Source organism: Pelodiscus sinensis, chromosome 4 (assembly GCF_049634645.1).
Source record: "Pelodiscus sinensis isolate JC-2024 chromosome 4, ASM4963464v1, whole genome shotgun sequence".
NCBI classification, from domain to species: Eukaryota; Metazoa; Chordata; order Testudines; family Trionychidae; genus Pelodiscus; species Pelodiscus sinensis.
This window is the reverse complement of record NC_134714.1, coordinates 134,723,939-134,736,387: the sequence shown is the minus strand read 5'-3', so window position 1 is coordinate 134,736,387 and position 12,449 is coordinate 134,723,939. Positions and strand designations below refer to the sequence as shown.

Genomic DNA, 12,449 nt, shown 5'->3' with positions numbered 1-12,449 from the left:
GGGGCCGGTGTGAGTGGATCCCGCCGGGTAACCCGCCTGCCAAGCAGCCGCCAATCCCAGACCCTGCATTTGTGTTTCTATGAAAGCGTTTTACTAGCCAAAGCTCCTGCTTTCCCAGCAGTCCCTGGGCGTCGCCCAGCCCCCTGGTGCTGGGGAGGAGCGGGGGGGGGTGACCCACAGGAAATCAAGGGCTGCACACCGGTGAGAGGCAAGACGCCCCTCCGTGCTGTGGGCCCTGGCTGAGGAGAAACTCCCCGTCCCTGGGGTGGGGCGAGGGGGCTGGAGTCCCCGGCTTGCCCATGTGGGGCAGCCCCCCCTCAGGCCGCCCACTGCTGGATTTCCACGTCCAAGCCCAGGCAGGAGCCCAGGCGTCGCTGCTGGGCGAAGGAGACGCTGGCGGCGCCCGAGCCCGGCTGCTTCTCCGCCTTCAGCTGCGGGAGCTTGGCCAAGTCCTGCTGATGCTCCTCCCGGAAGGCCTGGAGCTCCCGCGCCCGCTGGAGGAAGGGCTCCGGGCCCTGGGGCTGGGCCGGGAGGAAGGGCTCCGGGCCCTGGGGCTGGGCCGGGCCGGAGCTCAGTCCGAGGTACAGCTCCGGGCTGCACCGCATCAGCCGCACCTCCCGCCACAGCGCCTCCAGCCCCACGGCCCACAGGGCGCGCTCCGCCTCCGCCCCACGCCACTCCAGGAAGTTCAGGGCCGGCAGGAAGTAGCTGGGCAGCTGCCGCGTCTCCAGGCAGAACTCCAGCACCTTCAGCAGGGTCCCCACAGCGCCCGGCACCGTGGCCCAGGCCTGGGGCTCCGGGTGCAGGTCCGACGCCCAGAACAGCAGCATCTGCCAGGGCAAGAGACCCTCAGCTCTTCCGCCCCAGGGCCAGGGTGCTGCATGGCCGGGGGGTGCCAGCTCCAGGCGTGCTCCCCCCGAGATACCCCGAGGGCAGGGACTCAGCTCCTCCGCCGGCACCCCCCGCGCTGCTGCGCCGAAGTGGAGGGGGGGAGGGCGGGTTTGGGCACCCCCGGGGAACCCGCCTCTCCAACTCCTCTGGGCTCGGCCCGGGGATCCCCTCCTTCCTCGGAGCACAGCCTGGTGGGTGCCCGGGGGGGGGGCTCCCCACTGACCCCCTCACTGGCCAGGCCTGGCGGAGAGTGGGGGACTGTGTCCCGAAGGGGGAGAACCCAGAGCGAAACTCTGGGAAGAAGCATGTGGGGAGAACCAGAATACCCCACCCTCTGCCCGAGGAGAGAGCCCCGGAGTCCAGGGTCCCAGCTACACCTGCTCTAACCACTAGCCACCCCGCCCCTCCCCGAGTGGGGATAAAACCCGGCTCCCTCCGCTGCTGCTCTAACCACTAGCCACCCTGCCCCTCCCCCAGCGGGGATAAAGCCCGGCTCCCCCTCCGCTGCTGCTCTAACCACTAGCCACCCCGCCCCTCCCCGAGCGGGGATAAAACCTGGCTCCCTCCGCTGCTGCTCTAACCACTAGCCACCCTGCCCCTCCCCCAGCGGGGATAAAACCCGGCTCCCCCTCCGCTGCTGCTCTAACCACTAGCCACCCCGCCCCTCCCCGAGCGGGGATAAAACCTGGCTCCCTCCGCTGCTGCTCTAACCACTAGCCACCCTGCCCCTCCCCGAGCGGGGATAAAACCCGGCTCCCCCTCCGCCGCTGCTCTAACCACTAGCCACCCTGACCCTCCCCCAGCGGGGATAAAACCCGGCTCCCCCTCCGCCCCCTGCTCTAACCACTAGCCACCCCGCCCCTCCCCCAGCGGGGATAAAACCCGGCTCCCCCTCCGCCGCTGCTCTAACCACTAGCCACCCCCGCCCCTCCCCCAGCGGGGATAAAACCCGGCTCCCCCTCCGCCGCTGCTCTAACCACTAGCCACCCCGCCCCTCCCCGAGCGGGGATAAAACCCGGCTCCCTCCGCTGCTGCTCTAACCACTAGCCACCCTGCCCCTCCCCCAGCGGGGATAAAACCCGGCTCCCTCCACTGCTGCTCTAACCACTAGCCACCCCGCCCCTCTCCCAGCGGGGATAAAACCCGGCTCCCCCTGCGCTGCTGCTCTAACCACTAGCCACCCCGACCCTCGCCGCTGCTCTAACCACTAGCCACCCCGACCCTCGCCACTGCTCTAACCACTAGCTCTTTCTCCCCTGGTGCCCGCGGCTGCTCCTCTCACCCGCTCCCCCGCCCCTCCCGTCACCTTCAGGCGATAGGGGGTCAGCACTTCGCCGTAGCGCGGCCCCCCACTGCTCCAGGGCCACCTGCTTCAGCAGCTGCAGCGCCTCCCGCCGGCGCCCCCCGTCCGCGTCCAGGTCCCGCAGCAGCCGGGTCTCCGCCTGGGAGAAGTTGAGCCTGGGGGGGGGGGGAGAATGGGGCTGAACCGGCGGGGGGGGGGGCAGACAGACCCCACCCAGCCCAGCCCTACAATGGGGGAGTGTCCCAGCGCCCCCTGTGGGGGGAGGGGCCCCGCTCCGGGTGTGTCCCAGCGCCCCCTGTGGGGGGAGGGGCCCCGCTCCGGCTGTGTCCCAGCGCCCCCTGTGGGGGGGAGGGGCCCCGCTCCGGGTGTGTCCCAGCGCCCCCTGTGGGGGGAGGGGCCCCGCTCCGGGTGTGTCCCAGCGCCCCCTGCCGGGGGGGAGGAGCCCCGCTCCGGGTGTGTCCCAGCGCCCCCTGTGGGGGGAGGGGGCCCGCTCCGGGTGTGTCCCAGCGCCCCCTGTGGGGGGGAGGGGCCCCGCTCCGGGTGTGTCCCAGCGCCCCCTGCCGGGGGGAGGAGCCCCGCTCCGGGTGTGTGTCCCAGCGCCCCCTGCCGGGGGGGAGGAGCCCCGCTCCGGGTGTGTCCCAGCGCCCCCTGCCGGGGGGAGGGGCCCCGCTCCGGGTGTGTCCCAGCGCCCCCTGCCGGGGGGGAGGGGCCCCGCTCCGGGTGTGTCCCAGCGCCCCCTGCCGGGGGGGAGGAGCCCCGCTCCGGGTGTGTCCCAGCGCCCCCTGCCGGGGGGGAGGAGCCCCGCTCCGGGTGTGTCCCAGCGCCCCCTGCCGGGGGGGAGGAGCCCCGCTCCGGGTGTGTCCCAGCGCCCCCTGTCGGTGGGGCGGGGCCCCCGCTCCGGGTGTGTCCCAGCGCCCCCTGCCGGGGGGGGGGGGAGGAGCCCCGCTCCGGGTGTGTCCCAGCGCCCCCCTGTGGGGGGAGGGGCCCCGCTCCGGGTGTGTCCCAGCGCCCCCTGCCGGGGGGAGGGGCCCCGCTCCGGGTGTGTCCCAGCGCCCCCCTGCCGGGGGGAGGGGCCCCTCTCCGGGTGTGTCCCAGCGCCCCCTGCCGGGGGGAGGGGCCCCCGCTCCGGGTGTGTCCCAGCGCCCCCTGTGGGGGGAGGGGCCCCGCTCCGGGTGTGTCCCAGCGCCCCCTGCTGGCGAGGCGGGGCCCCCGCTCCGGGTGTGTCCCAGCGCCCCCTGCCGGGGGGAGGGGCCCCGCTCCGGGTGTGTCCCAGCGCCCCCTGCCGGGGGGAGGGGCCCCCTCTCCGGGTGTGTCCCCAGCGCCCCCTGCCGGGGGGAGGGGCCCCGCTCCGGGTGTGTCCCAGCGCCCCCTGTGGGGGGAGGGGCCCCGCTCCGGGTGTGTCCCAGCGCCCCCTGCTGGCGAGGCGGGGCCCCGCTCCGGGTGTGTCCCTGCGCCCCCTGCTGGCGAGGCGGGGCCCCGCTCCGGGTGTGTCCCAGCGCCCCCTGCTGGCGAGGCGGGGCCCCGCTCCGGGTGTGTCCCAGCGCCCCCTGCTGGCGAGGCGGGGCCCCGCTCCGGGTGTGTCCCAGCGCCCCCTGCTGGCGAGGCGGGGCCCCGCTCCGGGTGTGTCCCAGCGCCCCCTGCTGGCCGAGGCGGGGCCCTGCCTGGCTCCAGTCCCGCTGGCCCCGATGCAATTCGCCTTGTTACCTCCAATACAGGTTCTTGGCCACCAGCTGGGCCCTGGTTTTGTAGGTTTCCATGATACCCCGGGGGGGGGTTCCCCGCACGGTGCCGCGCTCCCGGTCCCCCCAGGCCGACAGCCACCGCAGGTCCTGCCGCGGCCACTCCAGGGACATGTCCACCTTGTCCTGGATGGCGGGCACCAGCTCGATGGCCACGGCGCGGCCGCCCACCTCCAGGCGCAGCTGCACGGCGGGGGCGCTCGGCAAAGTCCCGCAGCCGGAGCCTGCCTGGAGCCAAGCAGACAGCGCCCGGGTCAGCGCCTTGCGGAGCCGCCTGCAGGCAGGGCAGGGGAGGGAGGGCCGAGCTCCTGGGACGCCCGGGCTCCCTCCCAGCTGGGGCAGTGGGGAGTAGTGGTGAGAGCCGGGGGAGAGCGGGAGCCAGGACTCCTGGGTTTGAGTTTTGAGTCTCTGTCTCAGGGTGCGACTGACTCCAGCTCCATGGATTGAACCCAGGGATCCCGACTCCATCGCCCCTAGCGCCGAGAAGTGCATTGGGGGAGAGACATTAAGGAACGGGCTCAAATTCTCAGCAAACAGCGCTGCCGGTGCCCCTCCCGCCCCACAGCCCCTGCCCCCAGCCCTGCCAGTGGCCCACACTCCCGCCCCCACATCCCCTGCCAGCCCCACCCTGCCGGTCCCCCTCACTCCTGCCCCACAGCCCCTGCCAGTGCCCCTCACTCCACCCCACATCCCCTGCCAGCCCCACCCTGCCGGTCCCCCTCACTCCTGCCCCACAGCCCCTGCCAGTGCCCCACACTCCCGCCCCACATCCCCTGCCAGCCCCACCCTGCGGTCCCCCTCACTCCTGCCCCACAGCCCCTGCCAGTGCCCCACACTCCCGCCCCACAGCCCCTGCCAGCCCCACCCTGCCGGTCCCCCTCACTCCTGCCCCACAGCCCCTGCCAGTGCCCCTCAACTCCCACCCCACAGCCCCTGCCAGCCCCATCCTGCCGGTCCCCCTCACTCCTGCCCCACAGCCCCTGCCAGTGCCCCACACTCCCGCCCCACAGCCCCTGCCAGCCCCACCCTGCCGGTCCCCCTCACTCCTGCCCCACAGCCCCTGCCAGTGCCCCTCACTCCCACCCCACAGCCCCTGCCAGCCCCATCCTGCCGGTCCCCCTCACTCCTGCCCCACAGCCCCTGCCAGTGCCCCTCACTCCCGCCCCACAGCCCCTGCCAGCCCCATCCTACCGGTCCCCCTCACTCCTGCCCCACAGCCCCTGCCAGTGCCCCTCACTCCCACCCCACAGCCCCTGCCAGCCCCATCCTGCCGGTCCCCCTCACTCCTGCCCCACAGCCCCTGCCAGTGCCCCTCACTCCCGCCCCACAGCCCCTGCCAGCCCCACCCTGCCCCCAGCCCTGCCGGTGCCCCCCAATCCCGTCGTTAGCCTGTGGCTACTCACTGATGCCGGCAGCCGGCTCTCTTCCCGCTGAAAGCGAAGGGAGAAAGGGGCGATTAGCGCCTGCAGCGCTGACAGCCAGACCCCAGCCAATGGCCCTGCAGCCCCACAGAGCCCCACAAACCCTGGCGACGGGACCGTGAGCTTTCGCAGGCTCAGCCTCCCATGGGGCCCGGCGGGGCGCTGCCTGTGGGTGGGGGGTGTCCGGTGTCTGTGGGCGCGGGGCTAACGCCGCGGCCGGCTGGCGGGTGCAGCGAGGGCTGGGACCAGCCCCGGCGGAGATACTGGCGCCCAGGCCTGCGCCCCGGCTCAGCCCCTGCCCGGACGGGGATGTTTTATCCCAGGGAGGGAACCCGTCCAGCCCGGGGGCGTGGTGGGGGGTCTCCGGAGGGGGGACGGCGGGGGGCAGTGGGGAGGAGGGACGTGGCGGCGGGGGGGTCTCCGGAGGGGGACGGCGGGGGGCAGAGGGGAGGAGGGACATGGCGGGCGGGGGGGGGTCTCTGGAGGGGGACGGCGGGGGGCAGAGGGGAGGAGGGACGTGGCGGGCGGGGGGGGTCTCTGGAGGGGGACGGCGGGGGGCAGAGGGGAGGAGGGACATGGCGGGCGGGGGGGGTCTCTGGAGGGGGACGGCGGGAGGCAGAGGGGAGGAGGGACGTGGCGGCGGGGGGGTCTCCGGAGGGGGACGGCGGGGGGCAGAGGGGAGGAGGGACATGGCGGGCGGGGGGGGTCTCTGGAGGGGGACGGCGGGGGGCAGAGGGGAGGAGGGACGTGGCGGCGGGGGGGGTCTCCGGAGGGGGACGGCGGGGGGGCAGAGGGGAGGAGGGACATGGCGGCGGGGGGGGGTCTCCGGAGGGGGACGGCGGGGGGGCAGAGGGGCGGGAGGGGGGGATGTGGCGGTGGGGGGGGTCTCTGGAGGGGGACGGCGGGGGGGGCAGAGGGGCGGGAGGAGGGACGTGGCGGGGGGGGTCTCCGGAGGGGGACGGCGGGGGGGGCAGAGGGGCGGGAGGAGGGACGTGGCGGGGGGGGTCTCCGGAGGGGGGACGGCGGGGGGGGCAGAGGGGCGGGAGGAGGGACGTGGCGGGGGGGTCTCCGGAGGGGGGACGGCGGGGGGGCAGAGGGGCGGGAGGAGGGACGTGGCGGGGGGGTCTCCGGAGGGGGACGGCGGGGGGCAGTGGGGAGGAGGGACGTGGTGGGGGGGGTCTCCGGAGGGGGACGGCGGGGGGCAGAGGGGGAGGAGGGACGTGGGTGGGGGGGTCTCCGCAGGGGACGGCGGGGGGCAGAGGGGAGGAGGGACGTGGCGGGGGGGTCTCCGGAGGGGGACGGCGGGGGGGGCAGAGGGGCGGGAGGAGGGACGTGGCGGGGGGGGTCTCCGGAGGGGGACGGCGGGGGGCAGTGGGGAGGAGGGACGTGGTGGGGGGGGGTCTCCGGAGGGGGACGGCGGGGGGCAGAGGGGAGGAGGGACGTGGCGGGGGGGGTCTCCGGAGGGGGACGGCGGGGGGGCAGTGGGGAGGAGGGACGTGGTGGGGGGGGGTCTCCGGAGGGGGACGGCGGGGGGCAGAGGGGAGGAGGGACGTGGTGGGGGGGGTCTCCGCAGGGGGACGGCGGGGGGCAGAGGGGGCGGGAGGGGGGGACGGACACTCACCCAGTGTCAGAGCTTTCGTCACAAAATTCATGGAGCTTCCGAGTGACCAGAAACGGGTCGATGCCGCCTCGCCACAGATCCCTCTGCAACGGGGGGATGAGACCTGGTCACACGCCTGAATCCCCACATGGAAAGAAACTGCGGGGCAGGAGTGAGGGGCTGGGCGGGCAGGGGCCGGGGGCGGGAGTGGGGGGCACCGGCAGGGCTGGGGGGCAGGGGCTGCGGGGCAGGAGTGGGGGGCACCGGCAGAGCTGGGGGGCAGAGCTGTGGGGCAGGAGTGGGGGGCACTGGCAGAGCTGGGGGGGCAGGTCTGTGGGGGTGGGAGTGGGGGCACCGGCAGGGCTGTGGGGTGGGAGTGGGGGGCACCGGCAGGGCTGGGCTGGCAGGGGCTGGGGGCAGGAGTGGGGGGGCACTGGCAGAGCTGGGGGACAGGGCTGTGGGGTTGGAGTGGGGGGCACCGGCAGAGCTGGGGGGCAGGGGCTGCGGGGTGGGGAGTGGGGGGGCACCGACAGGGCTGGGGGGACAGGGGCTGTGGGGTGGGAGTGAGGGGCACCGGCAGGGCTGGGGGGGCAGGGGCTGTGGGGCGGGAGTGGGGGGCACTGGCAGGGCTGGGGGGGCAGGGGCTGGGGGCGGGAGTGGGGGGGCACTGGCAGGGCTGGGGGGGGCAGGGGGGTGGGGGCGGGAGTGGGGGGGCACCGGCAAGGCTGGGGGGGCAGGGCTGCGGGGGTGGGAGTGGGGGGCACCGACAGGGCTGGGGGGGACAGGGGCTGTGGGGTGGGAAGTGGGGGGGCACCGGCAGGGCTGGGGGGGGCAGGGGCTGTGGGGCGGGAGTGGGGGGCACTGGCAGGGCTGGGGGGGCCGGGGCTGGGGGCGGGAGTGGGGGGCACTGGCAGGGCTGGGGGGGGCAGGGGGTGGGGGCGGGAGTGGGGGGCACCGGCAAGGCTGGGGGGGGCAGGGGCTGTGGGGCGGGAGTGTGGGGGGCACCGGCAGGGCTGGGGGGGCCGGGGCTGGGGGGCGGGAGTGGGGGGCACCGGCAGGGCTGGGGGGGCAGGGGCTGTGGGGCGGGAGTGGGGGGCACCGGCAGGGCTGGGGGGATGAGTCCATAGGATACACACTGATATGGGCTCACTCAACGTGCAGTGCCAGTCCAGAAAGCAGACAGACTGTTGGGCGTCACTAAGAAAGGGCCGGAGGAGAAGGCAGAGAATCTCTTATTGCCTCTCCAGAAACCCATGGGAGGCCCGTATCTTGAACCCTGCATTCAGATGTGGTCGCCTCATTTCAAAACTATCTCTTGGCACTGGAAAAGGTTCAGAAAAGGGCAATAAAAATGACGAGGGGTTTGGAACGGATCCCTTATGAGGAGAGATTAAAAGCCTGGGACTTGTCAGCTTGGAAAAGAGGAGATGAAGGGGGGATGTGATGACTGGTGTGGAGAAAGTGAATAGGAAAAAGTTATTTACATAGTCCCACAATATAAGAACTAGGGGTCACCAGATGAAATTAATGGGCAGCAGGTTTAAAACAAAGAAAAGGATTTTTTTCTTCACCGTGTGCACAGTCAACCTGTGGAACTCCTTGCCAGAGGATGTGGTGAAGACCAGGACTAACAGGGTTCAAAAAATTCATGGAGGTTAGGTCCTGTCATGTTACTGGATTTTGAGGGGAGCAGCCAGACCATTGCTGTGCCCATGGGGGGGGGGTGTTCACCCCAAAAGTTGGTACAAAGGGGGCCATGTGAGGTGTCAAACAAAAGCTTACTGTCTACTGGTTCTGTATCTGCTCCTCATATCTCTGTACAATGTCTGTGTGTGGAGTTAGGAACATGGACTCTGTATGGAGACTGGAAACGTCTCTGTCTGTGGCTGAGCAATGGGCGAGGAAGGCTCAGCCTATGGACGTGCTAATTAGCAAGGCTCCAGGGACAATAGGTCTCTTAAGTACCAGAGACCCACCTGGGAAGGAATCTAGGTGCCTGGTCAGAGACCATGTGACTGTCTCCAGCTTGGAAGAGCCAGGGGGTGATATAAACAGGCCACGTGGCCGACTCCATCGGGGTGCTCAGCTCAGCTCTTCATCCCAGAGGCAGCCGTGCAGGGATCAAAGAGCCGGAAATAACTGTGGACCCATCCTGGCATAGGATGTGCACCAAGGACTTTTAAGCCAGCAGCTGTAACATCTCTGCTAGAGCCTGCACCTAGAACTGGGGGATTCGGTGCATGTCATGTATTCTCTCCTTTGACAACCTCACTCTGGTGCTTTTCTTTCTTTTAGTAATAAACCTTTGGATTTTAGATGCTAAAGGACTGGCTCAGCGCGGGTAAGAGCCAGAGGGTAAATTGATCAGGACCTGTGGCTGGTTTCTTGGGACCGGAAGAACCCGTTCAGGGGAGGTGAGATGGGTTCTATAGCCCCCCACCTGTGTATGAGGCCTGGGGCTGTTTGGGGCACAGAGAGCGCTGGAGTGTCAGAGGGGTTTTGCTTGGGAGGCTTCAGGCAGGCAGCTGAAGCGCTCTGGGACTGGTTTGTGGCCTGTTCGGGGAGGTCTCTAGTCTGGGGCCGTAAGGAGCCCCGAGTTTGAGCAATTCGCCCTGAGCAGACGCCCTCAGCGGTGCCCAGACCCGCCCGGCACAGGCCCGTCGATGGCTGTTATCCAGGTGTCCCTAGTCTCTGTCTCTCTGGCAGGGGAGGGTGGCAGGGGAGGGATCCCTGGATGGTCCCCTGTGGTGTCCCGTCCCTCTGGGCACCTGGCCCTGGGCACTGTGGGCCGGCAGGACTCGGGGCTCACGGGCCGCGCTGGGGTTCGCTGACCTGCCGGCGGTTGATCTCGGCGATGTCTGCGTCGGTGAGCTCGGTCTCCAGGAACTTGCTGTCCAGGGTGTCCCTCAGCGTCACCGTGTTGTAATCCGCCAGCAGCTTGTTCTCCCAGCGGTACACGGGCACGCCGGGCCGCAGGCAGAGCCAGGAGGGCAGGAAGCGCAGCCGGGTGCGGGGCTGGCGGTACAGGCTGCCCAGGAGGAGCAGGGGGGTGCGGAACTGGATGGGCGCCAGGACGTCGTAGTCGCCGCGGCCGGACTCGGCCTGCACGTGGAGGTCCTGGGCCTGGCTGCCCACCAGCAGGGCCTCCCCGGTGAAGAGTCGCGGGTCGCAGTCATGCACCCGCGCCATGAGCCAGGCCACCAGGGCCTGCACCGCCCGGCTCTCCCGCTCCCGGCCGCGGTGCTCCCTCTGCTCGGGGTACACGCGGCGCCGCAGGAACCCCTCCAGGGCCAGCGCCCCGGCCCGCTCGCCTGGCCCCGGGGCCCCCCGCGGGCACTCGCCAGCCATGCCTGTGTGGCCCCGGGGGCCCAGACGCCTCCGGCCCGCGGCAAGCGCCTGCAGCCCCCGCTGCACAGGAAGCCAGACGCTTCCTCTCCAGGCCACTCCCTGCTGAGCTGGGCTGCAGGGCTGTGCAGGCGTGTGTGTGTGTGTGTGTGTGTGTCTGTGTGCGCGTGTGCGTGTGTGTGTGTGTGTCTGTGTGTGTGTGTCTCTGTGCGCGTGTGTATGCGTGTGTGTCTATCTCTGTCTGTGTGTGTGTGTGCGCGCGTCTGTCTGTGCGCGTGTGTGTGTATGCGTGTGTGTCTGTCTCTGTGTGTGTGTGTGTGTGTGTGTGTCTCTGTGTGTGTGTGTGTGTGCCTGTGTGTGTGTGTGTGTGCGTGTGTGGGTGTGTCTCTGTGTGTGTGTGTGTCTGTCTCTGTGTGTGTGCGCGCACGCGCGTGTGTGTGTGTCTGTCAGTGTGTGTCTCTGTGTCTCTGTGTGTGTGAGTCGGGGGAGTGGCGCGTTGTTTGCCAGAGCGACCTTCGGCCTGGGACACGCTGACAGTGACACACCCTGGCCGGTTTCTGGGTGGGGACTGCCAGCCCCCTGCCTCCCATGGCTGGAACACGGCAGGTCGCTCTGACGTCCCGCATCGCCCGCCTGTAGCTCGGTCCTCCAGGGGGTGCTGCCAGGGCCGGGCCTCTACGGCCTGTAACAGCCCAGCTGGGGCGCCGGGGGCTCTGATGGGGTGGACCAGCCCCCAGACACAGGCAGGGAGGGATCGTTGCCGGGAGCACACGACCCAGGCCGGTGCCGGGCAGAGGGGGCAGCCAACAGGCCAACCGGAGAAGATTCAAATCACACGTCACAGCGCAGGGCCCAGCCCCCCTCCTGGCCATGGGGTGGGCGCTGTCCCGGGGCCCAGCCCCTCTGTGCAGCTGTGGGGTGGGCGCTGTCCCGGGGCCTGGCCCCCCTGTGCGGCTGTGGGGCGGGTGCTGTCCCGGGGCCCGGCCCCCCCATGCGGCCGTGGGGCAGGCGCTGTCCTGGGGCCTGGCTCCCCTCCTGGCCGTGGGGTGGGCGCTGTCCTGGGGCCTGGCTCCCCTCCTGGCCGTGGGGTGGGCGCTGTCCTGGGGCCTGGCTCCCCTCCTGGCCGTGGGGTGGGCGCTGTCCCGGGGCCCGGCCCCCCTATGCGGCCGTGGGGCAGGCGCTGTCCTGGGGCCTGGCTCCCCTCCTGGCCGTGGGGTGGGCGCTGTCCCGGGGCCCGGTCCCCCTGTGCGGCCGTGGGGCGGGCGCTGTCCTGGGGCCTGGCTCCCCTCCTGGCCGTGGGGTGGGCGCTGTCCCGGGGCCCGGTCCCCCTGTGCGGCCGTGGGGCGGGCGCTGTCCCGGGGCCTGGCCCCCCCTGTGCGGCCGTGGGGCAGGCGCTGTCCCGGGGCCCGGCCCCCCTATGCGGCCGTGGGGCGGGTGCTGTCCCGGGGCCCGGTCCCCCTGTGCGGCCGTGGGGCAGGCGCTGTCCCGGGGCCTGGCTCCCCTCCTGGCCGTGGGGCGGGCGCTGTGCCGGGGCCGCTGGCGTGTCCCCAGTTCCCCGGCCCAGAGGCGAAGGACACGCCGGGGCGGCACTCGGGTTCTGTCTGTCCGAGGAGAGACCCGTACGGTCAGCGGGGGCCGGCGGTCCCCAGCCACCTCCCCGGAGACGGGCTCCGTCACCTCCCAGCGCCACGGCCCAAACTGCAGCCCGGTGCCGTGTGGAAGTCGAACGGCGCCAGGGGCTCTGGGCCAGGTCCCTGGGCGGCAGAGTCCCCCTCCCTGCAGGATGGTCGTGCTGAGACTCCCTTCACCAGCACCCCCTGTGCGGAGCATCTCCAGCGCACACGTCTCGCTTGCCACCGGCGGCCGCGGCGGGCGAGGCCGGGGAGCTGCATAGAGGGGCTGCGGAGCAGAGCTCAGAGCTGGACTTGGATGTGTTCAGAGCTCAGGGCACGGGCAGTCTGGCCGGTCCCACCCAGCCCCACAGCGCAGCAGAACCCCACGGAAGGCAGTTCGGGCTGCCGGCACGGGACACACGGGAGGGCGATCCCCGCGGGGGGCTACGGGGAAACCGGTAAAATGCTTCCAGCCATCGGCCGGGGGCTGACCAGTAGAAGAGGGGCCAGAACCCATCTGTGCCGGGATCCTGTGAC

The 12,449-nt window shown here is 71.7% G+C and overlaps 1 protein-coding gene across 1 annotated transcript; it reads right to left on the bottom strand.

The window, feature by feature from the left end:
• Nucleotides 1-691: 691 nt before the first annotated feature.
• Nucleotides 692-10,469, bottom strand: LOC142829312 (uncharacterized). Its single transcript, XM_075928780.1, has 6 exons — nucleotides 9,787-10,469; nucleotides 6,976-7,058; nucleotides 5,337-5,363; nucleotides 3,899-4,161; nucleotides 2,198-2,349; nucleotides 692-830 (listed from the first exon to the last, which is right to left on the bottom strand). The coding sequence occupies exons 1-5, from the start codon at nucleotides 10,300-10,302 to the stop codon at nucleotides 2,264-2,266; spliced, it is 975 nt and encodes a 324-aa protein (XP_075784895.1). The 5' UTR covers nucleotides 10,303-10,469; the 3' UTR covers nucleotides 692-830; nucleotides 2,198-2,263.
• Between the last annotated feature and the right edge of the window lie 1,980 nt (nucleotides 10,470-12,449).